The sequence below is a fragment of the Camelus bactrianus genome, chromosome 16, assembly GCF_048773025.1.
Source record: "Camelus bactrianus isolate YW-2024 breed Bactrian camel chromosome 16, ASM4877302v1, whole genome shotgun sequence".
In the NCBI taxonomy this organism is placed as follows: Eukaryota; Metazoa; Chordata; class Mammalia; order Artiodactyla; family Camelidae; genus Camelus; species Camelus bactrianus.
Window position 1 is genome coordinate 57,282,660 of NC_133554.1, and position 26,812 is coordinate 57,309,471.

Below are 26,812 nucleotides of genomic sequence, written 5' to 3' on the forward strand. Positions count from 1 at the left end.
GGCTGACGAATCCACCGCCAGATGTTGGCTACTGGAATGCACAACCAACGACTTAATTCAAAGCACACGCAACCGCAGAGCCCCCGGCCCCACCCCTCGGGCCGTGGACACCAGATGATGTCACTTCCCCCGCGAGGAGCCTGCAAAAACAATCCCTCATCCACCCCGCCAGATTTGGGACGGAAAAGAACGGGCGGGTGGAAAGTCGAGGCTGCGGACGGCAGTCCGAGGAACACAGGCTGCGTTCAGACTCCGAGAGATGACGACAGCCCATGCCAAACCCACGGAGGCCAGGCGGGGCTGCGGTGCTGGGGGAGGGGATGGGGAGGGGGCTGCAGGAGACCTGGGGTGTCCCCGGCACACGGTGTGGCCAGGACCGCCCCAGGAGAGCAGCACACTCGACCAGCCCAAGTCGAGTCAAGCCACTCTCCCACCCCCACCAACATCCGGGCCCCCCTGTATCTTCGGATCGTACTGGGGAGGCAACGGAGATTAAGGACAAGCCAGGAGCATCGCCCATGGGGGGGCTGGACCACGAATGACAACTGCCTCTCAGAAAGTCATGTATTTCATGCTCACCGACTGACCCTGATTATCTTGCCACGGGCCAGCTGCTCCTGGAGGAAGGCCACGTGCTACGTGTGTGACGGCATCCCGCAGGACCTTCCCCCGGGGGGCCACACGGCCTGGCTGGGCTCCCAGCCCCAGAGTACGGGTGAGCTCGTGGGCATTAGGACCCTGACTTTCAGACATTCACGGCCTTGTCCCAACATGCCCAACACCCCTTAGCTCCCCAGCCCCCAGGGTCCACCCAGGCAGAGCTCCCAGCACAGGGGAAAGCCAGGGGTCTGCCCAGAAGAGACGCGGGAAACTCCAGGATTCGGAAGAACACCTGTCTAAATACAAGTTCAAAATCCGGCCCCGAACCATCTGAGCCTCACGTGTGCGCACTGACTCAGGCCGGCAACACTGGCTCAGCGGCAGCAGGGCCCACTGTCCCCTCCGAGCCTGGCCCACGCCCAGACCTGGGAGGGACGCCCAGAGACGGGGTGCTGGCAGGGACCGTGCCCCCCGCTCTCCAACCCTGCTCACAGCCCTATGCAAGATGCCCAGTGGTCCCTCCGGTGAGGGACACATGCTCTCAAAGCCGTTCATTGTGGGGGGCGGGTGGGGAGGCCTCTGATTGGCCAGCACATTTGCCAAAGACCCTCCTGGCCCCCATCCAGAGTGGGGGGCGCTCTGCCACTGTGCCTGGAAGGGGGCACTGCGTATGGTCGGTTACAGGGGCGGCTGAGGACTCCCATTTCTTAGATGCAAATGAGGTCACTGCAGCCCACACTGCCAGTGTCCTCTGAGGGTCACTTGGCCCGTGTCCTTGTCTCTGGGAAGAATCACACACCAACCATAAGAATTGATGTCGCCCCAGATAAAACCCAGCCCCCACTCACTCCAGGTGGGACTTCAGACGCCCACCCTCCAGGGGTGCTCTGCGCTGCCGGGGTACTGGGGGAGTGCTAGAGGGCTTCTCGCCCTTGTCTAGACTCGCCAGAGAAGGGGTGCCGCTAGTGTAGACATCCACACACTCAAATCACAGTGCTGCCCAAGCCCTCACTTAACATGTGCAGTGACATCCCCCGGCAGCCACCTGGGATGAGGGTCTCCTGTCCCTTTTGGACACAGCGACATGGCAGGGCTGGTCCACCTGGCCGAGGCCCCTTAGCCTTTGAATTTGGATGAACTTGTCCCAAGTCCCAGAGAAGGGTGGATGGGGGAGCCCCCTTTCCAGCCACCACTGACCCTCAAGGTCAGAGTCAGGAAAGCGAGGGGTGCCCCACTTCCTGCAGCGACACCTCAGATGCACAGGCTGCAGTTCTGCCCTACGAAAGCTGTAACAAGATGCCTTTATTTTTCAGAGCCCTGCCTGGGATTACGGAGAGACCCCTAGTGCTTGCCTGTAACTGAATCATCGCAGCGGGCTGTGGGGGCCAGAGTGAAGACGTGACCCTTTGTGATGAGACTGCTTCTGCTTCTCTGAGGTGGGGCGGGGGTAGACTCACGGGCTGGAGGGGCAGGCGGCAGGTGGATGTTGATTCGGAAAGCGGGTCGTGCTCCCATGGACTGCGGACCGCTCTGAGTCCCCAGGTTTCAGGGCCACGCCCCTCCCTACAGAACTGCACGTGGACACGGGGTGTGGCTGAGCAGCCTGGGAGATGTCACAAGGAATGCGTGGCATCAGCCTTGGCGCCGGAAGGCCGTGGGAGCATCCAGCCCCACCTGCCCCTCTGGTCTCACTGTCTACCCAGTCCCCACCCTCCCCGGTGCCCCTGGTGGACGCAGGCGTGGGGGCTCTCCCCAGGCACTCAGCTCTGCCTTCCTTGGCCTCAACGCCAGGTCCCTTTCGGTCAGGGGTGGAGCAGACCTCCTCCAAGTTTGCTGCTTTCAGGGAAATGAAGTAATTAAAAACAGCCCTGTGATGCGGCAGAGAACCGAGGGTTTCTTCCATCCTCGCAGCAGCTGAGAAAGACCAGACCCACCCTCAGGTCCCCCAAACCTCCCCACCAACCCCAGGAGCTAACAGAGGTCAGGGCAGGGCTGTGCTGTCCAGGGTGAGGGCAAGACTTGGCCAGCGTAATAGGCCGGAGTCAAAAATGCCTAGAATGACAACTGCTCAGAGCAGATATGTTTTTTAGGGAGTTGAGGGTGGGGTGGGGCGTGGGGGCTGCAGGACAGAGAACAGGACACAGCAGTACCCCCCAGCCCCAGGCCATGCAGCCCACAAGCACAGAACCTGGGGATCTGCCAGGCCTGCCCAGTGCTAGTCCACATTCTGGCACATACATGTGAGCGGCTGTCCACTGGCTGCCCCGTCTCCATGGAGACCAGCTCTTCCATCTCCATTTCCTGGCCATTTGCTTGGGCCCCCTGGGAGCAGGAGGAGATGTCTCTAAGCGCGCTCTGGCAGGGCGCAGAGAAGCTGCAGCATTCACTGTCCTGTTGCCAAGACACCCTCCCGACCCCCCAGGACCCTGCTAGGACCCCCAACTCCAGCCCTGCCACCCTCCCTCCCCTCTCCCCGTGGGCCCAGCGGGATCTCATGCCAGAGGCCTTGGTCATGGTCTCCGAAGCGCTGGGCTTGGGCCCTTCCCATTCACGTGCTGCTGAATCATTTGAAAAAAATGCACCCCAATGCTGGGAGGATTTGCTGAGAACAGTGCGGCTTTGTGCAGGGAACTGCTGCTCTGCACTCTCTCCGCCAAGACCCCGCAGAGGAGCCAAGCTCAGCCCTGTAAACCCTAGGCCTGGAGCCTGGAGTGGGGGCAGGGGCAAGGCTGGGCCGGGCAGGAGACAGGGGGAGTTTGGAGGGGCGCTGAGAGAACCCCCAGCCACCCCTCTGGGACCCCTCCCCACCCAGAGGCTGCGGAAGGGACTGGATGGACAGACGTGAAGTGAGGGACAGCAGACGAGGGTCCTGTCCTCATGCTGCCGCTGGTAGGTTGTGACCCCGGCAGGTCTCCCCCTCCAGACTGCCTCATTTTGGGGAGCGAATACATGCATGCCGGGCCCGTAGCTCAGGTCCCAGGCAGCACGGACAGTGCAGCAGCAGTGACCGGGCATGGGACACAGAGGCCTGTGGTCTCTGGGCTGACCCCCACCCACCGCATTGTTCAGGAGACGGGAGCTGGGACGGAGCAATCGGGATCCCAGGGCCCACACTCCCAGCTTCCAAGGCGGAGGGAACCGAAGCGAGCAGGCTGGGCGGCTCATGCCCTGGTTTCTCAGCTGCTCCTCCTTAGTGCAGCCTTGCAAATAGGCCTCCAGGTGGCAGCCCACCTGCCCCTCAGAGTGGGCAGCGGGCAGGGTGCCGCCCACCCAGCGCCGCACCTCCAGCCGCGGCCAGGCTGCGGCAGGAGCTGTCCAAGATGGCTGCGCTTCTACACGGACCCCATCCGTCCCGTCACAGAGGGCGGCGGGTGGAGGCAAGATGCCGCCCACACCTTGCGGCCATCTTCTGCTCATTGGAAAAACCACTGCAAGTCAGAGGGTCCCCTGACCCCACACCCAACTTTAAAAACCTATTTCCCCATTATTTTATATTTCTGAGGTTCTGGATACTATCATAGGCACTATGATCTCACACCTGGCTGGGCGGGGAAGGGACAGGTGTGAGGACCCTCAGAGCAGCATGCATGGAACGTGGGGTCACATCCAAGATCAATGGCGCCCACAGCCCTAGCCAGGGCAGGAGTGGCCACGTCGCTGCGGGTGAACTGCTGTCCCTGTGTCTCATGTCCAGGCACCTGTGGGTCACGGCAGGCCTGCACTGCCTGTGGACAGCGGACCTCGTGGCTTCACCAGCGCCGCCTTCCCCAGCAGACGCCTTGGACAAATGGGACCAGTCCCCCAGCAGGTCGGCCACGGAGGCCTTCTCGAGGGCCCCAGGTCTGGAGGGGCTCAGAGGCAGGCCTGCGAGGAAGGGAGCAGAGGACACAGAGTGAAACAGGAACAGGAAGCTGCCCCCAAACGTGGGGCAGAACAACAAAACCAGGGGAAAGTTCTAGAAGATATAGTTTCAAAGGGAAAGAGCCCGTTTCAGGGAGACAGAAGACCCTGCATGGAGCCGCCGCGTGCAGGTCCTCACCCCCCCAGCAGGACTCAGTGGGAACCTTTCAGCTGGCGCAGCCCCAGGGCCCTCGGCACCATGATCCAGCTGTGTCAAAGGGACCAACGGAGTGACGACAGGGGCTGCCCACCCCTTGGATCCCACCAAGAGACGGCAGTTACCCGCCATATCTCCACTGGGAATCATGGGAGGGCCAGCTTTTTCGGGGGGGAAGGGTGCCCTGGAGGCCTGTTTCATCACCCACACCATGGCCTGGGCAAGTGGCACCCCTCCCACCCTTCTCGAGCCTTCTGCAGGACAGGTAGGAAGGGCAGGGGTCTCCTCCTGCTGCCGGGGGACAGCGTGGGAGCGACTGTCCAGGCAGAGATGACTCACCCTCCACCACGGCTCACTGCCCAGCCCCCACACCTCCTTTTATTTTAGCTCAAGGGTGGCCGAGAAGGGGCGATTCCTCCCCGAGAATATGTGGGCCACCAAACACGACCTTTGAAAGTGGAAACAAAAATAACACACTCAAAGGCAGGCTTGTTCCATCATCTGACTGTGGCTTCCAGGCCGAGTCAGGAAGACCTCATTACTCAACGTTTGGGTCCCATCGTGGCCACGGTTTTAAACCTGGTGATCCCACGACACCCCCTCCGCCCTCTCAGACCGAGGTGACCCCACAGCGACAGACGGGAATGCCAGCTGAGGCCTGGCTGGGAGCCAACACCTCTCCCCGCCGGGAGTCTTCATCCGGCCGGGGAGTGACAGAGCTCTCCTGGCCCCAGGACTTCCACCTTCATCTTTTTGGGCTCAGATCAAACTGCGGAGTGGCTCTGCAGCCCTGGCCCCGTGACATTCCGGAACCAGATGAGAGGAAGAAATAGGGCCAGGATGGAACATTTTCTCCACCTACAATGGAAAGGCCACAGACAGCGGGGACCCACATGCCGGAGATGTGAGCTGGCGGAAGGTTCCTCACTCAAGCTACTGATGTTAAAACAACCAGAAAAACCCATGGAACGCCATTACCGTCTCGTACAAGTGGACACGTCTGGGGGCTGTGGGCTGGATGCTCAGAGACATGATGCTGGGCCAGGGCCCCCACATCCCCGAGTGTTCCTCCAGCACCATCTGTCGTGGCATCACTTGTCACCTGTATCCTCTACTTAAGCCCTAGACTCCCACGTGCATGTTGTTCACGGCTCACCTCCAGCAAGCGGGGCAGTGTGTCTGCCACTCAGTATTTGTAAAGGAAAAATAGCATATGGTCAACCCAGGGCCAAAAAAGGGGGGGGGATGAGAATGGGGAGAAAAGTGAGAACGGGACCCCTCCCACACCCGTGTCCCAGATGCTGTGTTCAGACCTTCCAAAGGCACTTTTGATCCAAGTGCACGAGGGATGTAGTTCTCTTTTGGGGAACAGGCCCAAAACAGAAGCAGCTAAGGAAACAGGGCTTGAGACAGTCGCGTGATGATGTGTCACCTCGGGAAAAATGACACCTGCGTGTGACACGGATGTATTAACTATGTTGGATCCAGAAGAGCTCCCAAAAGACCACACGTTATATGGTACCCTTTTTTTATAGGGTTCAAGCACAAGTCAAACTGAACAATATAGTGCGTGCGTGTGTGTGTGTGTGTGCACGCATGCGTGCATGCGTGTGTGTAGCGAAGTGCAGGGACAACCCCAGGCTCAGCAGGTCTGCAATCCCGCTGAGGAGGAACAGGGCACAGAAAAGGAAGTAGCACACAGAGAGAAGCTGGTTTTCAGCAAACAGCCCAGATCTTGGGTTTGGGTGATGGGCTCTCAGTTGTTCATTATATTGTCTACAAAATACACATGCCATCACAAAAGGCTATTCATGGGCCGACGATGCCAGCGCATCGTGACTGAGGAGGGTCAGTCTCGGTGCATCTGAGGTCCTGGAAAGGAGGGAGGGAGGGAGGCACCAGCTCTGCTCAATATGTGAAGTCAGGGGTCAGCCAACCCTGGCCCCAGGGCCAAAGCCTGCCTACCACCGATTTTTGTAAATAAGGTGTCTTCTTGGAACTCAGTCACACCCATTCATCTACGTGCTGCCTGTGGCTGCTCTCCAGCTGCAACTGTAGGCGGGAGCTGTTGCCACAGAGACCATCTGGCCAGCAAAGCCTACGGTGTTTACTATCGGCTCTTTGCAGACTAATTTGTCCATCCCATTCCATCCCATCCCAATCCCTGAGTATGCAACTGACAGATAACACCCCACCCAGCGCAGGGTCTCCTGGCGGCCAAGGCTGCTGGGTCAGAGGTAACGCTGGGGGGTGGGGAGGGGCCGGAAAAGGACTAGACACCCCAGTCCCCCCACCACTGCCAGCCCCAGAAGGAGACTGTAGGGCTGGATCACCGGGAACACTTCCCGTTTCTTGTTCCTCCCAGCCCCCACTTCCTTTCTTTCTCCCTCCCTCCCACTTTCTAATATTAAAATTACACGAATGTTACTAAGTGATGTTCTATTAGATGAGGTTGGCTTGAAAGACTAAGAGATTTTAGTTAAATCTCTCTGCTAACGTCTCAGCAATAAATGATGTATCTTTTGAAAGTGTGCCTGTCTGACCTTGGATGCCCCCGAAAGTCCAGCGTTTATTTGGCTGAAACATCTGAAGCACTTCACTTTACCTGGAGTTTCCATCTGCGCCCGCGGCACATGAAAACAGCCTCCGCTCTGGGCCACACCTCGGCTGCGCTGGCCAGACCCGGGCACCGCGCCCCACACGGTTCCTGTTTTTGTGCTAAGGAGCCGTCCTGAACAGGACTTAGTTTTTAAAAGGCAGGACTGGGACTCGGCACAATCCCTGCAGGGGAACTCGCTCCAAAGGACGGGAGGACGACTGATGGCCCGTTTTTTAAAGAGGCTATGGGTTTCTGAGCGGACAACGCAAATACAAGCACAGACGGGGGTACCAGGCCCGGCAGAACGCCCAGTTATCAGCGATGTATTTACTGCAGGCAGGACTCTCGTTTTTAACATAGTCTCTGAAACTCTTGCAAGCGTTTCCTGGCTTCTTCAAGAAACTGCTTGTGCAACTTGTTTTGCTCCAGAATGTGCTGTTGGAGGTCACGGATCATCTGACTGTGCCCGTCATCGTCGACGAAGCCAGCCGAGGGGGACGCAGGGCTGCAGTCATACGCTCCTTCCTTCCCCGGGTCGGGACGGGAGTCGGGCCTCAGACGGGCCAGGTTGGCTTGTCTCGGTTCCCTCCTCCCACCTTCTGGCTCCGTCTGGAGATCGGCCCCCAAGCTCTCCTTCGGGTGCTCGAATGGCTTGAGCAGCTCCAGCTGCTTTGGTCTCTGACGCTTCATCTGCATTTTCTGCTTCTGCCTCGCCACTATCAGGCCCGCTCTGTCCACCTGTCCTCGTGGGTGAAGCTCACAGGGTCTGGGCAGCTCCTGTCCGGATTCCGGGCTACATGAGAACAGGTTCTTTCTGCCCATCAACATTCCTGCCTCGGGAGACTGTGTACTGTCATTCTGCACCACACACTTGGCCATCCTATGGGATTTGGGGTTCTCCAGTGTGCTTAGTAACATTTTCAAGCTGGTTTTGGATGGTGTCAGGTGGGCGTCCGCGCCCGCTGGACTCATGGGCTCTCCAGCCGGCACAACGTCTGCCTCTGGGTCTCTGGCTTTCTTCTCTCTCTGGCTCTCCCTGCTCCGTGACTGCATCCCCAAGAAGCCCTGTTCTTCCCTGGGGCTCTGCTCTGTCCTGGGCTTGAGGTCCAGGTACAAGCTCAGGTGTTTTTTCAGCTTTCTGTTTGTATTAAACAACTCCTCGAAGGCAAACTCCAGCTCTCTCTGCCACCTGCTCTTGCTGCTGAACCTGCGTGGGCACGCCAGTGAGGAGGTCTCACTCCTGTGGGCCCGGCCAGCCGGCCACAGCTGCTCCGGGCTGCTGGCTGGGCCCTCGGGACTCTGGTGCAGACGGGTGGTTCTCGGGCCTTGGGCGGGGAGAGCTGACCCCTTCCCCGGCAGCCTCCTGCCGTCCCAGGCTGCTTCTCTGCCCCACTTCTCCAGGCACATGATCTCCCTTGCCAGAGCCAAGAGCTTCCCCACGTCTGACCCTCTGCTCAGCTCAGGGTCCACGGGACGGTGGCCCCCGCCAGTCTTCACTGAAAGCCCTCGCTTCCCTTTTCTCCTCTCTGGCGGGGTCGGGGTAGGAGGAGTCAGGCCAGGGGCCCTGGAGGCTCCCGGCCTCTCCTGGTCCACTGCTCCCCTCCGGGACACGGAACGCCAGGGCTGCCGTCTGACCAGCTCTTCCCTGTGACTCTTCTCGGCCCGCACGGCCGCTCGGGGCTTACCCCCAGCCCTGGGCGGCCTGGCTGCTCCCCGCTGGGCCAGCCCCTCCAAGTCAAGTTCACGGTCCTCGGCCCATCCGCCCCCCACACCCAGCAGATGTGCCAACCACAGCCTTTCCAGGCCTTGGACTTGCTGGTCTGGGGCCCCCAGCGACTCTGCCCCCAACACCTGGGCCAAATGCTGGAGCAGCTGGCTCTCCCGCTGCTGGAGGTCCTGTCTTCTCTGCAGAGGCACGTCTCCCCTCTCTCGGACTTGCAGCAACTTGTGTTTTTGCCTCGAAAGCGAGGCTTCATCGTCGGGGCTGGGGCTCCACTGAGCGGCTCTCTCTGTGTTTCTTTTCATGTCGAGGACCTTTGCAGGCACAGCTTCAGAGGGGAGGTGGTGTGAGCCACGAGGGGAGGTTCAAGGGCGCTGGGGGCCAAGTGGCCGTGGGTGCCACGCCCGCTGCACTCAAACCCACCAGGGCAGGAGGACACAGTGCTGCCCAGAGCGTTCCGAGGGGAGCGAGGTCCTGGAGACAAGGCACACGGGCTCTGAGTGCGGAACAGACACTCTCCCAACACCCACCCGGAGGGCCTATCCTCCGGCTCCCAATTTCTGTCTCATGCACCTTGACCGAGACCCTGTGGGGCAGCTGTTCTCAAGAGGGTGTGGTTTTGCTTCCCAGGGGGCCATGTCTGGAGACAGTTTTGGTTGTCACACCTGGAGGGAGGGGGTGCTACTGGCATCTAGCGGGTAGAGGCCAGGGAGGCTGCAGAACATCCCGTGATGCACAGGATGGCCCCAGGACAAACAGCGACCTGGCCCCAAATGTCACCAGTGCCGAGGGTCAGGCCCCACCTTAGCAGACAAGTTAAGGTTCAGGTGGGGCATGAAAATGCCTGGCCCTCTGGACTGGGAGCCACGTACAGATGAAAGCAGAAGTGGAGGGAGCCTGCCGGGAAAGGGGTGGAGAGGTGTGTGCGCGCGTGCGTGCGGGAGAAGTGTGTGCGTCTGTACCAGGAACCCACACAAACCCAACAGAGAGGAGGTTAAGCCAGTCGTATTTTTTTTTTTTTTCATGACTCTTTGGCGGCGGACAGGAACACATGCCCACCAGGCCGTCCTAGAGAAGGGGCTGCATTTCCACCCGAAGGCATGGAGTCCATTGCCACTTGCAGCTGACGGCAGAAATGGCTGGATTTGGGCTAAAGGAGCGGCTTCCTGGACACCACCACCTGCGCGGAGGCCCCTCCCCTATGTGGGCACCCCTTCCCGCCTTTCATTTCAGTCTGCATGGCGCCAGGCTGAGCCCTTCTAACCCAAAGTGACGGCGGTCGTCAGAAAGCACCGCTGCATCAGCGGGACAGCTGACGTCAACTGCTCCGCTCATCCTTTCCTTTTTTTTTAACAGTAACCCTTGAAGGAAGAAGGAGCTGTCAGCACCCCTGGTTCACAGGTGGGGAGACTGAGGCAGAGAACCACCGAGAAACTTGAACCAGATCACACGGCAGGCGAGTGGCAACCGCCCCTCGGGTCGACCACAGTGTCTTTGACCGACCTCAGCTGGGCACACTGCTGCCGGCTTTGGGTGAATCTGATCACGCAGTCACATACTTGGAAGAGCGGTTAATATTATATGTACCCATCTGCCAATCACCATGACGAGCAAGAAGACAGAGAAAGAGAAAGTTGGGGCATTAAACTTTGATTGAGATTTTCAACGAAAGGGCCATAGCAACTCAAGAAAGTTGGGGGAAAGAATAGTTTCTTTGTTGTTTTCAACAAATGTTGCTGCGAGAATTGGATATCCACATGCAAAAAAAGATGAAGTCAGACCCCCATCTCACCATATACAGAATTACACACCACGTACAAAGATTAACTCAAAATGGATCACAGACCTTAACTTAAGGTTTAAACTATAGAATATGCTTAGAAGGAAACACAAGTGTATCTTCATGACTTTGGGTTGGGCCAAAACCTCTGAGATACAACACCAAAAGCATAAGCAAGATAAGAAATGGATCAATTTGACATCATCAATATTAAAAACCTTCGCACTTCAAAAGACATCATTCCTAAATGAAAGCACAAGACGTGGCCAGGGAGATGTCTGGAAACCACACACCCCACCAAGGACTTGAGCCCAGTTTGCATAAACAACTCTTACAACTCGGTAAGAAGAGGACAAATAATCCAGTTTAAAAACGGGCAGAAGACTGAAACAGATGTCACCCAAGGAGATTTATGTATGGCTAATAACGCCCAAAACAGGATGTTCAACACCAACAGTTATCAGGGAAATGCAAAATGAAGTGACAATGAGACACTGCTTCAGTGACAAGCACTGGTGGGGACATGGGGACATCGGAACCCTCCCGTGCTGTTGGTGGGAATGCAGAGATGGTGCGGCCGCTCTGGAAAACAGTTTGGTAGTTTTAGGAAAAGGTGAACGCAGATTCATCACATGACCCAGCAACTGGACCCCTCAGTGTGCAAGCAGGAGACATGGGAGCGTGCCCCCACACCATGACACACGTGCAGAAACGGAGTGACTGTCCCAGCCCACAGGCAGGAGAGGGGTTTGAATCTGGGACCCAAATGGCCAAGACTGAGCTTTTCTCATCCCTGGAAATGGCCACAGGGGAGTCCCAGCAAGGGAGAGGGAGAAAGCTGTGACTGTCCCTTCGTCTGCCTTGCAAGACAGCTGGAGAGAACGGGGACAATTGCACCTTGAGAGCCGAAGTCTATTTCTGCGCCTGGAGCCACTGGCTCTCGCCCCGTGTTAACTGGTGACGATGAGCAAGACCTGGAGGAGCCTCTCGCGCTCCGGGAGGCCCCACCCACTCGGAAACGCCGATACGCCCCGAGGGGACATGCAAATGATGAAAACTTAAAACACCTGGATCGTGACCTTGAGGATAAAGCCCAGGAATTACAGTCAGCTCCCTGGTTGGGGAATGAGGACCCTGAACAAACCGACAGATGCACCCTTCCTCCGGCCCCCAGCTCCCCCACACCCTCACCGCCAAGCCCTTCCCCGCACGCTGACTTGAGACCAGAGTGTTCTGAGCGTCCTGGGTTCTCCCTCTGGTCCTCTGATCCTGCTCCCCCATCGCGGGCCAGGCTGGCCTGTGCCCTGAGCCACTCGGGAAGCCGCAACCCTGTCCAGACAGAAGCCCCACTCAGAGTGGCAGACGGGAGGGCGAGGTGGACACCCGGCTGGCCGCCCGCAGCCCCCAGCGGACACTGGGCCCTTTTTCCTCTCCCTGTCCGCGTCCCCGGTGCGAGGAGCCAGCCCGTGATGGTCACCTGGGCAGCAGCTCAGACAACCTCTCAGCCGAGGCAGACCCCCTCCAGGGCCGCCAGGGAGAGACCCTCCTCACCGGCAGCAGTGGGGCACCAGGCCCATAGCAGCTTCTGATCCCCTAAGGAGACTCTGGGGCGCCCCATGCCCGGAAGGAGGAACGGCGATCACACCACGATGGAGGCTGTGCGGCACCCGCTCTCCAATGGCAGGCAGGCCTGTGGTCCAGTCGGAGGGTCTCACCTGAGCCTCCTCCTCAGGCTCCTTATGGACCCCCCCCCCCCGGCACTGTGGCCACGGCCACCTGTCTAATTCAGCCAGGGGGTCACTTCCGCATCTACAATGGTCCCTGCTGTCCACGCCAGCCAGTCTGCAGACACAGTCCCAGGCCACCTGCATCCCGGTCACCAGAGCAGCTGGTTAAAATGCAGATTCTGGGGTCCTGCCCCTGACCGATCCCTTCCCAGCCTCGGTGGGGAGGGGCCCAGGAACGTGCTCAGATAACCATCTCACCAAAGTCTGCGGGCAGTCCCTGGCCTGCAGGATTGGGAACATTCCAGCAGCTCATGATTTGGCCCACCATCCCAGCTGGACATGGCTGGCCAGGCTCTGCCACCCCGAAGGCCCCCCACCCAGGTCCAGTACCATCACTGAGCTCATGTCCATTCTTCTTCCTCAAATAGACCCCCCCATCCCACCCACAGCTCCCCAGCCCAGGTCTGGTTCCTCCTTCCTCCCGAGGTGGTCCCGATTTCTGCAGCAACGAGGCCCGCGGACCCCGCACCCGGTGACACAGCTGAGCATGTTTTCTTTGAAACATTTAAAAATAGATACAAAAGGGCTCTCAATCAGCTGGCATGGCCAGAGAGGACACTCCCTTATAATTACAGTGCACTCCTTCACATGTAAAGTTAAACATCTCTCCGTCTTCTGAGAGGGCACAGAGAACAGACATAACTTGAACTTTTTAGGAGAACTCTGGCTTATCTTTAAAACTATAATATAGGGAAGCCTTCAAGGGCTTTTAAGATATGCAAGACCCTCCAAATTGTCATATATATATATATGAATATACTATATATATTCGCACACACGTCATACATATGTATATGACAGAGCTCTTCTAAACTAAATGACCTCAGAACACAATTTGGTTTTTTCAGGTTGAATTTTTAGAGCCTCCTACATCCTCCTCCCTGGTTGTAACTTGCTGTGTGTCTGACGGCATCATCCCCTCCTTTCCTTGTATGGCTTCTAAACTGCTATGGGCTGGCAGTCACACAAAGAAGCTTCTCAAAATCGCGTCTAAAGAGTAAATCTAGTCTGGGGCCCTGACAGCCTTTCCAGGAGTCAAGTACCTGAGCGTCTAAATCCCGGGCGTCAGCTTTGGATGTGACACCCCCCGCACACACCCACCCTCGAGGAGACGAAAACCAGCTGGAACGCAAGCCACGGCTCGGCTAGTTCACAGGCCTGAACACCCGGCCAAGCCTAACAAGGCAAAGCGCGCTGGGAACACACCTACGATCCGTGCGTGGGTCCCCAAATCCAACCCTGCAAGCGCCAAGTGGGAGAGTGCAGCTCCCAAGACGCAAAGCTGGTTATACCTCACCCGGGATGGCCCAGGAAGTGCTCAGGACCACCTCTGGCTCTGAGCATCGCAGAGACGTCGACACAAAAGGTCGCCTCACGCAGGAGGAGCTGACCGTCAGACGAGTGTCTACCTAACTTGAGAAGAGGTGTGCACATCCAGCAACGTCTAACTAGACAAGGTCGTCGGGGGAAGTTTCCCAAATCAAAATAGAACTATTGAAATGCTCAGGAACTCACCTACTAGGAAACCTACAGCAAAGGAAAACTCCACCTTTACTCACTAAGGAGAAAATCTGAATAAGAGAGACGCATCTTCCCAGATGGGATTCGGAAAGGCAGGCAGTGGCCTGGGAGAAGGGACTGCAGCTTCAGAGTTCAGGAGCAGAATGCAAAAACGATCAAAAACAGGTCATAAGAAGAAAAGCCTTAAGGAACCAAGAATGCTTGGAGTGGGGCTTGCAAGTGATGGAAAGTCCAGAACGTTGTGCTCTGGTGGTTCAGAGTCCTGACTGTGTGACCCAGGGCAAGCTCACCTCCAGGTGCCTCAGTTTGCTCACCTGTAAAAGGGGGACAGTAACAGCAGCACCCTGCTGCATAGATGCTAGCACTCATCACCGTTAGAAACACCCAAATGCTTGGTGAACCGTCTGGGGAAGAGGATGGTTACTTACTGTGCGTGTCTCCAGATGCCTGGACTAGACCACCGAGAACACATTACAGGGAGGCAGAAACTGGCTGGGTGGAAAACAGCACTTTCTACAGGGTTGTCTTGAAATCATTGGGCTGACTTGTTAAGTAGTGAGACACCCATCACTGGAGGCATCCAAGCCAAGCCCAGAAAAAAACAAACATTAGAAACATTTAAACTCCATTTTCCTGAGTTCTGGACTCTAAAAATAGCTTTGTGACACCCAAGGGGCTGCCCAGAGCCTCTGTTTTTGCTCACTTCCCGATCCTCACTCAGCTAAGTTCCAGAGTGCTGGCTCCTGAGGCTGGCTGGGCGCTGGACGAGCTGTCAGAATCACCTGGCAGGGAGCGGGTCCTGGTAGACTAAGTCCTGGCCAGACCCCACTGCAGGTTTGTCCACCTGAATCCCGGGGTGGGGGTTGTGAATCTGCATATTCAACCATCTTCCTGGTGCACACCCAGGGCCGGGAAGGTTCTAGAGGCAAGGCAGCCAGCTTCTCGGAGAACAAGCTCAGGTCATGGTGTCTGTTACCTCCCCAGCCAGCTTCATCAAGACAGACTCAAGGCACCGACCCTTCTGAATTTGTGGGCGACACCAGGCTAGCTGGGGGGCTGCTTATGACTGATCCAACTGGTGCCTTATTAGATGTCTCCTGACAATGCCAATCACAGTCCCGCAAACCTTACGGCTGCAGCTGCCCTGCCTAGGTCAGCGGCCCCCAATAACAACAGCTGTTCTTGTTCTGGCTGTGCAGTGGCCTCTCCCCACACCCCTCAAACAACCACGCCCCCCAAGCCCATCCCACCAGTGTCCACCACCCATCCTTCCAGATCAAACCATATCCACAGAGCCCCATGGTGCAGGGACTCTCAAACTGGCCTTCTGGACACGTGGCCTGGGCACCCTAACTGGTCCATTTCCCCAGGGCCCCTTAAAAGCCTCACCAAACAGCTGGACACAGAAAGAACTCCACCCCCACAGGGGACCAGGGGGTGGACACAGGAACCTCCACCCAGAGGGGCCTGCATGGGGTCTTGGGGCCCACTGACCAAGCTTGGCTGGAATCACAGCTTCCCACCTCCGCCAGTGCCCCGCACCTGCCCCAGCTGGTGAACTCTGGCAGCCGCTGCCACGGGAACCTCAGACCTGGGGTGCTGTGACATCAGAGCACCAGGGCTGAAGTCAGGGACAGTGACAAGCCAGCCAGAGGGCAAGCACCCATCAGGACACTGGTTGTGGGTCCACCCATCACAGAGATCTGACGCAAAGGCTGGGCTGACAAGCAAAGGGACAGCTGACTTGGGGGCGCCGTGAAGACGCCTGGCAGGTGCGTGCTCTTGGTGTTTAAAGATGCTCTGGCAGGCAGAAAATCCTTCCTTCCCCAGCCTGGCAACACGGTGACAGCATTCCTCGCTCTTCTGAGCTGTCACACCTCAAGGTCAGGGCTTCCAACGACGCTGGCCACCACTCCTCCTGCAGGGAGAGCACCTGTCCCCAACGGGTTGGGAACATAGCCCCTCTAGGACGCCGCTGCTGAGCTGAGCCATCTTGAGGCAGGGAGGTGGGGAGGACTGCTGGCCTGAGGTCCCCGCCCCAAATAAGAAATGGGACATGCCTGACCTCATGTCTAGGGCTGAGGGCGATCTGCACAAATTTGACAGTTAAGAAATTCAGTCTGGGGAATGTGATGTTGGCCCCAAGATACCAAAGCAACCAATCTCGGGGGTTGGTTTCCTGAGAGGAGAATGTCAGAGGCAGGAAGCTGGAGCTCTAGGGGGCAATGCTGATCCAGGGACAAAAGCCTGTGTGGGCGGAAGGGCCCCCGCAGAGGGAGGTCACCTGGTCCCTGACCCGGCGTGGGGCAGGAGGAGCTCTCCCCACTGGAACTTCTCGACCACAGTTCACCCCACTTTTTAGGGCCTCTCTTCTTGGCCCTATGATACAAAGTCTTATGTCTACTTCTCCTTCCCCAGAGCACCCCGTCCCCCAGTCCCTTAGCCTCTTCTCAGTGAGACCATGTACACCCACCCACAGAAAGGGACAACTTGGAGTGGGGGCGGGGTGGGAACGGGGGCACAGAGGACATGGTGGCTGAAAACTCAGCTGCTGGGGCCTCTGATGGCATTCCGGAATGTCCCAGCACAGCACCACCACCATCCTCTCCAGGCTGCTTCTGGATCAAAGCCACTTCTCCCAAGCCCAGGCTCTCCCGACAAAACCTCAGGGTTTCCTAGAACGCAGCTCCCCGCTCTGGATTAACCTGTCTGCTCAATGGGGCCTCCTCCACCACTGAGCCAGGACCAGCCCAGCTTTCAAAGTCCGGGTCCCTCCCACCGCTGACTGCAATCAGCCCCATGCTTCAGCACACCCTGACTCTAAAAACAGCACGTATCGTTCAAGTTCAACAGAGAGAAATCAGAAAACAGACACTTGCAAGAGAACATCTCATTTCCCCTCCTTTCTCTGAACCTTTTACATTTCAGTAAGAAACTCTGTCCCCTGGGGCCCCGCACAGCCTCTGAGGCTGTGATGTGGCCAGTGCCCTGCTGCCATGTCCGCGAGTTTCTGACACTTCCCTGAGACAAACAGGACGAGGTGAGGGTCCCTGTAACACGAGCCTGCGGCCTCGTTTCCCTCAGAAAAATTCCTGCACACAGAGCTGCCTGACCAAAGGGGAGACGTTATTTTTAAAGTCTTTGATCGGCTCTGCCAAAAGGCCCTTCTAAGCTCCTGCACTGCTCAGGTTAAGACAAAACATCCCTACCAGAATCGGCCCTTCCAAGCGCAGCCAGGCTCCGAGCCACACGGAACAGAGCAATGGAAAGTCCAAAGCTGTGACGTCCGACCTGTTTCCAGAGACCTGAGCCAGGACCTGGCTCCTTAGACCCCTGGCGCCAGTCCTCAGCTGCGCGACCTCGGTGAGTCACCGACTGCTCCCCACCCAGACAGGGCAGGACACCTGCCTGACCTACCGCCTGCCTCGTGGGAAGAGAGGAAGTCCTTTTGCCCTGAGAAGCCCTAGACAGACAATCGATGCTTTTACCTAAGAGACTCACAACTGAGGACTATCTGCCCTCTGGGGACTCCCGGGAAGCCCACCCAAGATCAGAAGAGGCCAAATGAAGTCTCATCCCAAGCCAGGCTCAGTCCCCAGCGATTCCTCCCCCTGGAATGTTCTACAACAGAAGGCTGGGTTCTTGCCCTCTTTTAGGCCCGTGGCTCAGAGAATGATACCCTGCAAGCATCCTTGCTGCTGGAAAGCAGGGGCAGGCCACCAGGTGAGAGGCGAGCCAGGCTCAGGACGCGCACGCTCGGAGGTGGGGAAAGCTGCCATGAAGGGCCAGGTGGTAGCTAACCACCACGCTATGCCGCCTCGTGGCTCAAAAGCAGCTGCAGACTTTGTATTAGGACCGGGCGTGGCTCATCCCACGACAGGCAATCGGAGGCCGGGGGTGAGTAGTTTGCCAAGCCCTGAAAGGCCAGCAAAGTTCCAGGAGGCCGACTGCATCACGCTCCCCCCGTTGCAGGGCACGGCCTCGGGGCAGCACCAGTCAGAAAGGCGCCCCCGAGTTTCCCCTCGGAGACATCGGATACGCCCAGCTCAGGGAGCCTCTGAATGTCACACACCCCAATGCCTGCACAAGCCCGTGACTGCACTAAAAACCACTGAATTGTCCAGTGTAAATAAATGGACAGGATGTGAATTATACCTCAGTAAAGCTGATAAAAAGCAAAAGTCTTTGAGGCAGAAAAATGGTAAGTCTTTCCCAGAAGCAATAAACCCTTCCCTAATCAAAGTTAGGCAGCCCTGGATGTGATCCCCTCCCTCCAGGCTCAGGGCTCACACCCTCTCACCTGCAACCTTCTCTCTGCCTCCCCGCTCCTGAAGACATTCACCCCCCATCTCCCCGTCACCTTTTAACTTTAAAATAATTATACAACTAATACACGTTAATCACAGAGAATTTAGAAAAATGCAGACAAGCAGAAAGAAACACAGATCACCCTGGCTCTCACCCACTGCCTTGAATTTCGACAGACATCCTTCCAGACTCTTCTCTCCATGTTATGCATATGCACAGTTAAGGGAAAAAGGGACAGAGTTACAGACAGAAGCAGTCAAACTACATAAAGCCGGCAAATTTTCACAGTGGTTACCTCTCTAAGGAAAAGGAGGGGGCTGGGGCCAGGAGGGTGAACAGGTCCTGGGCGGCAGTGACTTCTTAACCTGGGTATGTGTTCGATGCCTTTTTACAGTTACGCATTGTGCATTTAAAAAAGTATACTGGACAGCGTTTAAAACGTTGAAGCATACAGACTGTAACTGGGCTTATAAATTTAATGCACTCTGAACATTTTTCTAGGTCATTAAACACGAATCCATAATACTGTTTAAAATGACTGCTTAATATTCTACTGTCAGGATAGAGCTTAATTTATTTAGTTCCTCTCCAGCTGATGGGCAAACCTCACAAACAAGATCAGCTCTCAGGAGTTTCCCTCCGTGGCCCTCCATCCTTTACGCTCTGCAGAGACCACCCCCTCCGAGTGAAGGGGGATCAGAATCCCCACATTCAGCCTCCTCTCTGTGAAGCCTCCTCTCATTTTAAAACTCTTCTTACTCTGTTTGCTACTTGTGGGCCCCTGAGCAAGTGACTCCATCAGCCCGTGCCTCAGTTTGACCCTCTGAGAAAGGGAAGCTTTGTGAATGACAACTGTGAATTACAGGAACGTGTGGAACACAGTTCCAAGCACTGCGCGCTTCATAGCGACAGCTGCTGTTATGTCATTTGTCACGGTCACTTTCCCTTCTGAGAACTGTCAGGGTTTCCCTTTGAGCTCCCTGGAGGCACCGGAGCCCAGCATGTGTCTCTCCAAGCTCCCCTACCTGTGTGATAACCACGGTCAGCCCTCAGGGCTGGGCGAGGACCACACGTCCAGCACAGCCTCCAGGACAGAAAGAGCGGATGCACCTCCTCCCCCCCGCCACCTCTGGCCCCGAATGCCTCCCATGGGCACCGTCCGAGGCCTTCCCCCTCTGTCCTTTCTTGTCATCCTCGCCCATAACCCCTACCTCATCTCCTCTTTGGAGATGGAGAAACTCCAAAAGGAGAGGCAGAGGGCACTTGGCCCCAGATCTCTCCCTCGGACTGAGTCGTGGGGTTGTAGAGGCCCCCTCACACATCCCCACTGTCTGCTGTAGCTTTACAGCTGGAGTCCCCACCGTCACTGTATCCCAGCAGCTCTACAGCGATCGCATGAGGCGATACCTGGCCGCTGGCACCGAGGTCAAATCCCAGAGGCAGCCCCTCCAGTCGCCCCCTCCCTCCTGCCTTCTGTCTCCCGGGTCCTTCCTTCCTCAGTGCAGGTGCCTGTTCTGCTCACTTGGATGACTCCGAGCCCCTCAAAACCCCGCTTCTGCTCGCAGCTGCCTTCCCACTCCGGCCCCCTCCCACATCTAACAGCTCTCGGGAGACAGCAAAGACCTCCCTGGTCCCCACCCCCGGGCTCCAGGCTCTGCTGCTGCGCCCGCGCTCAAGGTTGCCCTCACTTTTGTTCCAAAGACCCTTCCTGCCGTGTCTCCCACTCCCCACTACAGGCCAAAACCTTTTAGGGGTCACGTATCCCTTTGAGAATCTAGGGGAAGTCACAGCCCCACAGCCCCAGTCCCCAGAAAAACACGGCCATGAACACACACAGAGACACACACACACACACACACACACACACACACACACAGCTTTGCCTACAGTTTCAGGGCTCAAGAGTGCCTCCCATCTCTGGACAGAGGTCCATACATCCCAGGTTAAGACCCTTCTTTACAGAGATTACACCTCAATTTGATTTTTTTATAGCAAACACTCACCTAGTCTGCCTTGCTGGGGTCTCCAGAAGCTTAACCTAGGTTGCCAACTGGACACACAGACCCAGGGAGAGGCTCAATTTTGCCAGCTACAAAACGCGGCTCTCCTGGGTCTGTCACTTCTCCACTGGAGCTACACATCCATGCGGTGACGGGGGTACCAGAGGCCCCAGGGATCCCAGCCAGCCCCGGCCTCAGGAGTCCTGGGGGGCGGGGCCCCGGGAGGGGGAGCCAGCTGCATTCCACCCACCCCGAGACACGGGGGCGGCCCTGAACGTCACTCGGTGTGGAAGTCCTCCTCCCTTCCCCTCCCTCGGCTGCCTCTCCCCCCAGCATCCTGGGGCATCTCCTATACCCCCGCCCCGACTCTGACACCCTGTGGTCCGCACGGCCTCCAGACCCTGCAGCAATGAAACGGAAGTGCAGCCAAGCACTCTCAAAACCTGCCTGCTCGTGTCCAGCTGTGCACAAACGCAGTGGCCAACCTGGACACTAAGTATCTGTGACATTCTCTTCTCACATCTAGACTGTCCCGGGTACCCCCTTTGGAGACGACTGCTCTGTGCCAGCTTTGGTGGGCATCAGAATCCCCTGGGGAGTCTGAGCAATGTCAGCGCCCACACTCTGGGCCCCCAGGGTCCAATACGGGGTGCCGATTCAGACTCCTGTCTTCCAGCCACCTCCCTGGCGATGCCCGCTGTCACCCACAGGCTCACATCCCTCATGCCTCACCTCAAGCCCTTGGGCTGGAACGCAGAACCCCTCCCCCTCAACCGTGATAAACCAGAAGTTTGGTCCTACCCTCCCTCGGGCCCTCCTGCACCCGAGCCTGCTCTGTACCTAGAACTCTCTCTCACCTTTCCCGGCAGCCTGTCCATTGGCACGAGGAAACAATGCACTTTACCGTAACTGGGTACGTGTTCCCCCAGCTCCGTCCTCCAATCTAGGGTTCGCTATGCTTCCAACCTTGATTTCCCAACTCTGCTTTTCTCTTTCCAGAAAGACCGCCCTAGGCAGCAGACCACTTGCCCTTGGCCCTCGTTTGTGAGTGCTGCAGGGTGGAGGGCGTCCAGAACAGGAAGAGCTGGGGGGCACTTACACCCCATCTTCAGTCTGCCTTCTCCTGACCTCCTTCATGCTTCTTTTTCTTGCTGTTTTTTTCCCATCCTCCGACGACCTTGGGTTCCCCCAGGCACATCTCTTAGCTGTTTTGGAACCCAAGGGGTTCATCTGTTCCCACAGCCCCGTGGGCACTGGATCCATGGCTCTGCGTCAGGACTAGGGTGGCTGTGTGCCCCAGCCCGTGCCCCTGCCCAAACTGTCTACACCTGCACCAGTGGGATGCAGCTGGCAACCCAGCTGAGGAGGGGGAGAGGAGAGGCAGGACCCAAACCCAGCTGCTGCTCCAGGACCGGCATCCAGGACCACAGGCTGCAGAAGATGGAGCAGGTCCCAGGCTGCAGGCTGGCACCACGGCCTCAGGTCACAGACAGGGAGGAACCAGCAGTGTCTCCCAGCCACAGTCATGCCCGCAGCACAGCCTGCAGGCCCTCACACATCTCTTCTCTCTGCCTGTCTCCCAACCCTGGAGAATACATCTTCTGGGGACATTGTCCAAAACCAAGCCCAGGAACCTGAGTGCCTCCCACGGCACCCCCCCTCCCACCAGAACCCAGAATTTCTCTTCAGATCCACAAATGCCTTTTACCTTGCGACACAGTTTCTTTGTTAATTATTTATCAGAAGCATGTGGTGTCTGACTTACTTTATACCACGACCTGGCGGTCAGGATCGGGGTCTGCAGGGCTTCTGCCCACCTGATCCACAGTCTTACACCTGCGTCCACGCTACCCGGCACCAGTGTCCAGCACTCCTTCCTGAGGGTAGAAAACACCTTCCTTACAGCCCCTGGGGCGGAGCCGGCCACTCCGTAACAGCTCGTGGAAACCGGGAGACTGATAACGATGACCAGGATGTACAAAACACACACCGATTACATACTCTGCAAAACGAGTCGCCAACAGTGTCTTTCAAGGGCACCGCCCCCGCCCCTGTGCACTCAAGGCCTCACTCAACTCACAGGAATCTCCCTCCTTGCTTCTCCCCAGCATGTGTTTGCTGAGGTCGCTGCCATTTCTGAGTACTTGTGGCGTATATTCCTGGGTGGCCACTATCTGGCCCCCATCAGGGTGTGCCCAAGGCCAGCCCATGCACCCTGGCAACCAGCATGTGGCCTTGGCTGTGGGCCCTGCCCCAAATGGTGCTGGAGACCATCAGAGGGTCTGTGGAAAGCAGCGTCTGGAGATGGGACCACCCCCAGAAAGATGGCATCGCGGGTGTGCTTCTGGGACACAGCGGCTCTGGGCCCCGCCGCCTAGGATGGAGGGGAGATTTTATTCTCTGGGGCCAGAGAGCTCCTGGGTTTATGACTCCAGAAACTGGCTGGAGCAGCCTGGGTCTGCCAAGCCGCTCAGTCGGCTAAGTTACTCCAGGCTCCCGCACCGTGGCACTGCCCGAAGTACCAGCCCAGAGCTGGTCTCCAGCCAGACGACTGGAGCTGTGCAGCCCTGCGGGAGATGGCGAGGGGCGCCATCAGACGAGAGGGAAACGGGCCAGCCGCACATCCGAGCCACGCTGAGACGTGAAGTGCTTCCCTCTTGTCCTCATTTTCCTGGAAAAGGCCACGGAGCAGGGTCTTCCAGGAGAAGACCAAGCCACCTCCTCCATCCCTTCATTCTAAATCCCGTAACTTTGTAGTAACTTTGTCAACCACAGTTCCAGTCCTACTGGCTGCAAGAGTGAAGGAGACGCCTCCCAGGGGTCCACACGCAGGCAGGCAGAACTGCGCCTGTCTCCTAAGCCAACTGCCTCCTACAGACAGCGAGTCCTTCAGCCAGCCTCATCCAGCCGCCAGCGAAAGGAGCCCGCACGCTGCATTCAAGGCCAGTCCTTAGGGACCCCAACACGTGCCAGGCCACCACCCTCCCCAGACCTCTGGGCCACTGCCCTGGCGGCACAAAGTCACCCGTGGGGCTTCAAAACTACAAAAGCTGAGGTCTGAGTCAGACTTTCTATATCTGCAAAGGGACCCAGACTCCAGGCAATTCTGCTCTCAGCCAGAGCAGGGAATCACTACCGAGGAAGTCAAGGACCTGCACCACCCAAAGGGGAAGTGGACAAGGAAAGGCCGCACCCTGGGACGTCTCAGCAAGGTATCCCCGGTCAGCTGAGCACAAAGGGGCTGCCTGTGGAACAAGACGTGACAGCCTGGCTTGCAGAGCATCCCCCCCAAAATTCATGTCCACCCAGAAGCTGGGAACGTGGCCTTATTTGGAAATAGGGTCTTTGCAGATACGATCAAGTTAAGATGAGGTCATCATGGACTGGGTAGACCCTAAATCCAAGGACTGGTGTCCTTATAAGAGGAGAGAGAGGTCACAGAGAAGGTGGCGTGTAAAGACAGAGATTGGAGCCATGTGTCTAAAAGCTGTGGGAAGAGACCTGGAGAGGGGCCTGGAGCAGTTCTTTCCTAGAGCCTCCGGAAGGAATCTGCCCCGCCAGAACCTTCATTTTGGACTTTAGGCCCCTAAACTGAGAGAGAACCAATTCCTGCTGTTCTAAGCCCCCCAGCGCGTGGTCCCTTGTTCCAGCAGCCACGGGAATCTAGTGCACTGGACTCTGCAAGGGGGGACCCCAGGGCTGGGCTGGGCTGGGGTTAAAAGTTCTGTCTCCACATGATCTTGGTGGTTTGGGCACAAGTGCCAGGGAGCCGGGGAGAGAGGATAATGCGCGAAGCAAGGAGGAGCCTTGAGGCCTGCGGACACTCCCGGAACCTGACCTTTGCTGCCCTTGATCCAAACCCAAAGCAAAAACAGCCCCAGTGCTGCCCCGCGGATGCTGGGCAAGGATGGGTGTGGCTGGCTGGGCGTTCTCTGTGCAGCCAAGGGCTGTCAGGGGGTCCCAAGGCCCAGCCCCTTCCTGCTGTGAGCCAAGCCTGGGAGCCTTCTAAGCCAAGGATTCCTTCTGGGCCTGATTCTGCCCTAGAAGCACAGTCTCTCAGCATGGGACCCAGACAGGCCTGGACTCCCAGGGGACACCTGTGGGCGGGCCCATTCTGGCTCCCCCACGGGAAGCAACCTCTCCTTCCCCTTTAAATCCTGCTGAGCGCCGAACCCAAATGGGAGAACAGAACTTAGTCCCCACCCCACCCCATCCCCGATTCGGGGTTTTGTGGCAACCTCCCTGCGAGCACACACCACGCCCCGAGCGCAGGTGGCCTGAGCTCCGGGGTGCACACAGGTAGGAGCACCTGAAGGCCTGCCGCCAGGCTGGGTTGTGGCCAGGAGCCAAGTGTAGGAGATCAGAGGGGCGTGGCTGCCACGGAGGAAACCCAGAGACCCAGGCTTTGAGTTTACACAGGAGAGGGCAGCTGGGACTCAGCATACCTGGCCTGAGACAGGGTGATGGGTTGGCTGTGACTTACAGGCAGAAAAGAAAACCTGCTGGGAAGTCAGAGGAAGCTGCAGAGGCCCACCTGCTGTGCATCTGTCCTAGTGGTTTAACTGAACCCACCCCCAGGAAAACCTGGCAGTCAGTCATAGTCACTGTCACTGCGGCAGTAGAAGCCTGCAACTGTCACACCTGGATGGAAACCTCCAGGGCCCAGCTGGTTCCTCCCATTTCTGCTGCCTTCTCCCCACTTCTGTCCCCTGCCCCTCTATGGATCCGGACAAATAACCATCTCCTCCTTCCCTCGGGGGTCCTGAGGGTTTAACATATATTTTGGGGGGAACTCTACGCAGTCTTACAACCCTACCTGCAACCTCCAGTCACCAAAATCCCCTGTTTGTGTGGATGTCCTGAAAAAGCACTCGCCACTCAAGGACCCCTCTGCCAGACCCTGTGTGCCATGCTTCCTGGGCAGGACATGGAGCAAGGAGCTTGCCCTGGGGCTCTGCTGCCCCTCCGGGCCTAGGGGGAACCTGCCCAGGGGAAGGAAGCTTCCATCCTGCCCCTGCGGAATCTGGTGAACCCTACATGGGGCTGGAGGAGAGGCCCAGGTAGAGCAGCCCCTCCCTACCCAGTTCCAAGCCCAGAACAGCCCAACTGCCGTCTCACCTGTGAAAGTTTCTTCCTGGGGTCCTCAATCCTTCCACCCACCAAGGCCGAGGCTTCCCCACCCCCACGCTGTGTCCCCCACTCTCCCTGCCCCCGGCGCCGGCATCCCAGGGCCCTCTGCCTGCCAAAACCCAATCCGTTCCCTGGCTCCCTTTACTGGGGCTGGAGCTGCAGCGGAATTTCGGTGGAATTTTGAGGTTGAGAAGCATCTCGGCAGCGAGGAAAAGAAAGGGAGAGAAGGAAGGGGAAAAAGAAAGTACGATTTTGGCGTCAACTTGCAGGATTCTAGAAGGCACCGAGGCTTGGGAGGCGGGCGCTGGGTCCCTCTGCAAGATGCGGGCGGGCGGGGCACCGGCGAAACCTTGGGGGTCCCGCGCGCCCCGCGGGGGAGGTGAGCACCGGGCCGGGGCGGGGTCGCCGTCCTTACCTACATCTGCATTGCAAAATGCCTGTTGCGGGTGCACCGGGGAGCAGCTGCAGGCGTCGGCCGGGCGGAGCAGCGTCCCCAGCAGCAGGAGGCCGAGCGCGAGCCGCAGGCTGCGGGCCGCGGCGCCCATGGCGGGCGGGGGGCGGGGGGCGCGGGCTCGGGCTCGCCGCCGCCGCCTGGGCTCGGGGCGCTCCCCTCTCGCCGGCGGGGGCCGCGCGGGTCTCGGCGACGCTTCGCGGGCGCGCCCTCTGCTCCGGCCCGCACTCGCCACACAAACTTTCTTCGCTCTGGGGCGCGGGGCGCGGCTGGTGGCGCGGAGACGACAGCGGGCGGGGGGCGGCGGGCGAGCGAGCGAGCGAGCGATCGCGCCGCGGCCCGGGTACCGACTGCTCCACTGCCTTCTATGGATGCGTGCGCCGCGGGCGCGGGCCGAGCCGGCCTTTTATTGCGCTCGGAGGCTGTTCGGCTCCGCCCCCTGGTGGCGGGCGGCCAATGCCGGCTCCGGGAGCTCCCAGAGCCCCCTCCCCGCGCGCCTCCCGCGCTTCCCGGCCCTCCCCCAAGCCCGGCTTTTGTTGTACCCGGCCTGGCACGGCCAGGGCCCTCCGCTGCGCACCTGGCTTACCACCGCCGGGGGCCGCACCCCGCAGCCTCACAGGTCCCCAGATGTTGGGCGGTGGGTCGAGGAGTAGGCGCTACGGAGCAGACAGCTCCCAGTGGACCCTGACTCAGCGCTTGGGTCTCGAAGCCCACCACTCCAGGGCACCAGGCGGCCCACCCACCACCCCTTCCCCTCCAGCCTGGCCCGGATTGCCTTCCACTCCTGGGGTCCCTTAGATTCTAGCCGGCGCTTGAGCCAAAGGATGTGCGCTTTGGAGAGGGGGTCGTTCCCTGCCGC

At 58.2% G+C, this 26,812-nt stretch overlaps 2 protein-coding genes across 2 annotated transcripts in view; both read right to left on the reverse strand.

Annotated features, from left to right (window-relative positions):
- TIMP2 (TIMP metallopeptidase inhibitor 2) overlaps positions 1-26,342 on the reverse strand; it is a 42,864-nt gene extending 16,522 nt beyond the window's left edge. Inside the window, exon 1 of the mRNA XM_010950695.3 lies at positions 25,918-26,342. Coding sequence (XP_010948997.1) covers positions 25,918-26,047 — 130 coding nt within the window. The 5' untranslated portion in view covers positions 26,048-26,342. The remainder of the gene's footprint in view (positions 1-25,917) is intronic.
- Positions 4,356-25,911, reverse strand: CEP295NL (CEP295 N-terminal like). Its single transcript, XM_074343829.1, has one exon. It carries the CDS (start codon positions 9,279-9,281, stop codon positions 7,608-7,610), a length of 1,674 nt encoding a protein of 557 aa, XP_074199930.1. The 5' UTR covers positions 9,282-25,911; the 3' UTR covers positions 4,356-7,607.
- Positions 26,343-26,812: the final 470 nt, after the last annotated feature.

What these genes read in the sequence shown, in the direction of transcription:
- CEP295NL (XM_074343829.1), bottom strand. Translation starts at nt 9,281, where the DNA reads ATGAAAAGAAACACAGAGAGAGCCGCTCAGTGGAGCCCCAGCCCCGAC.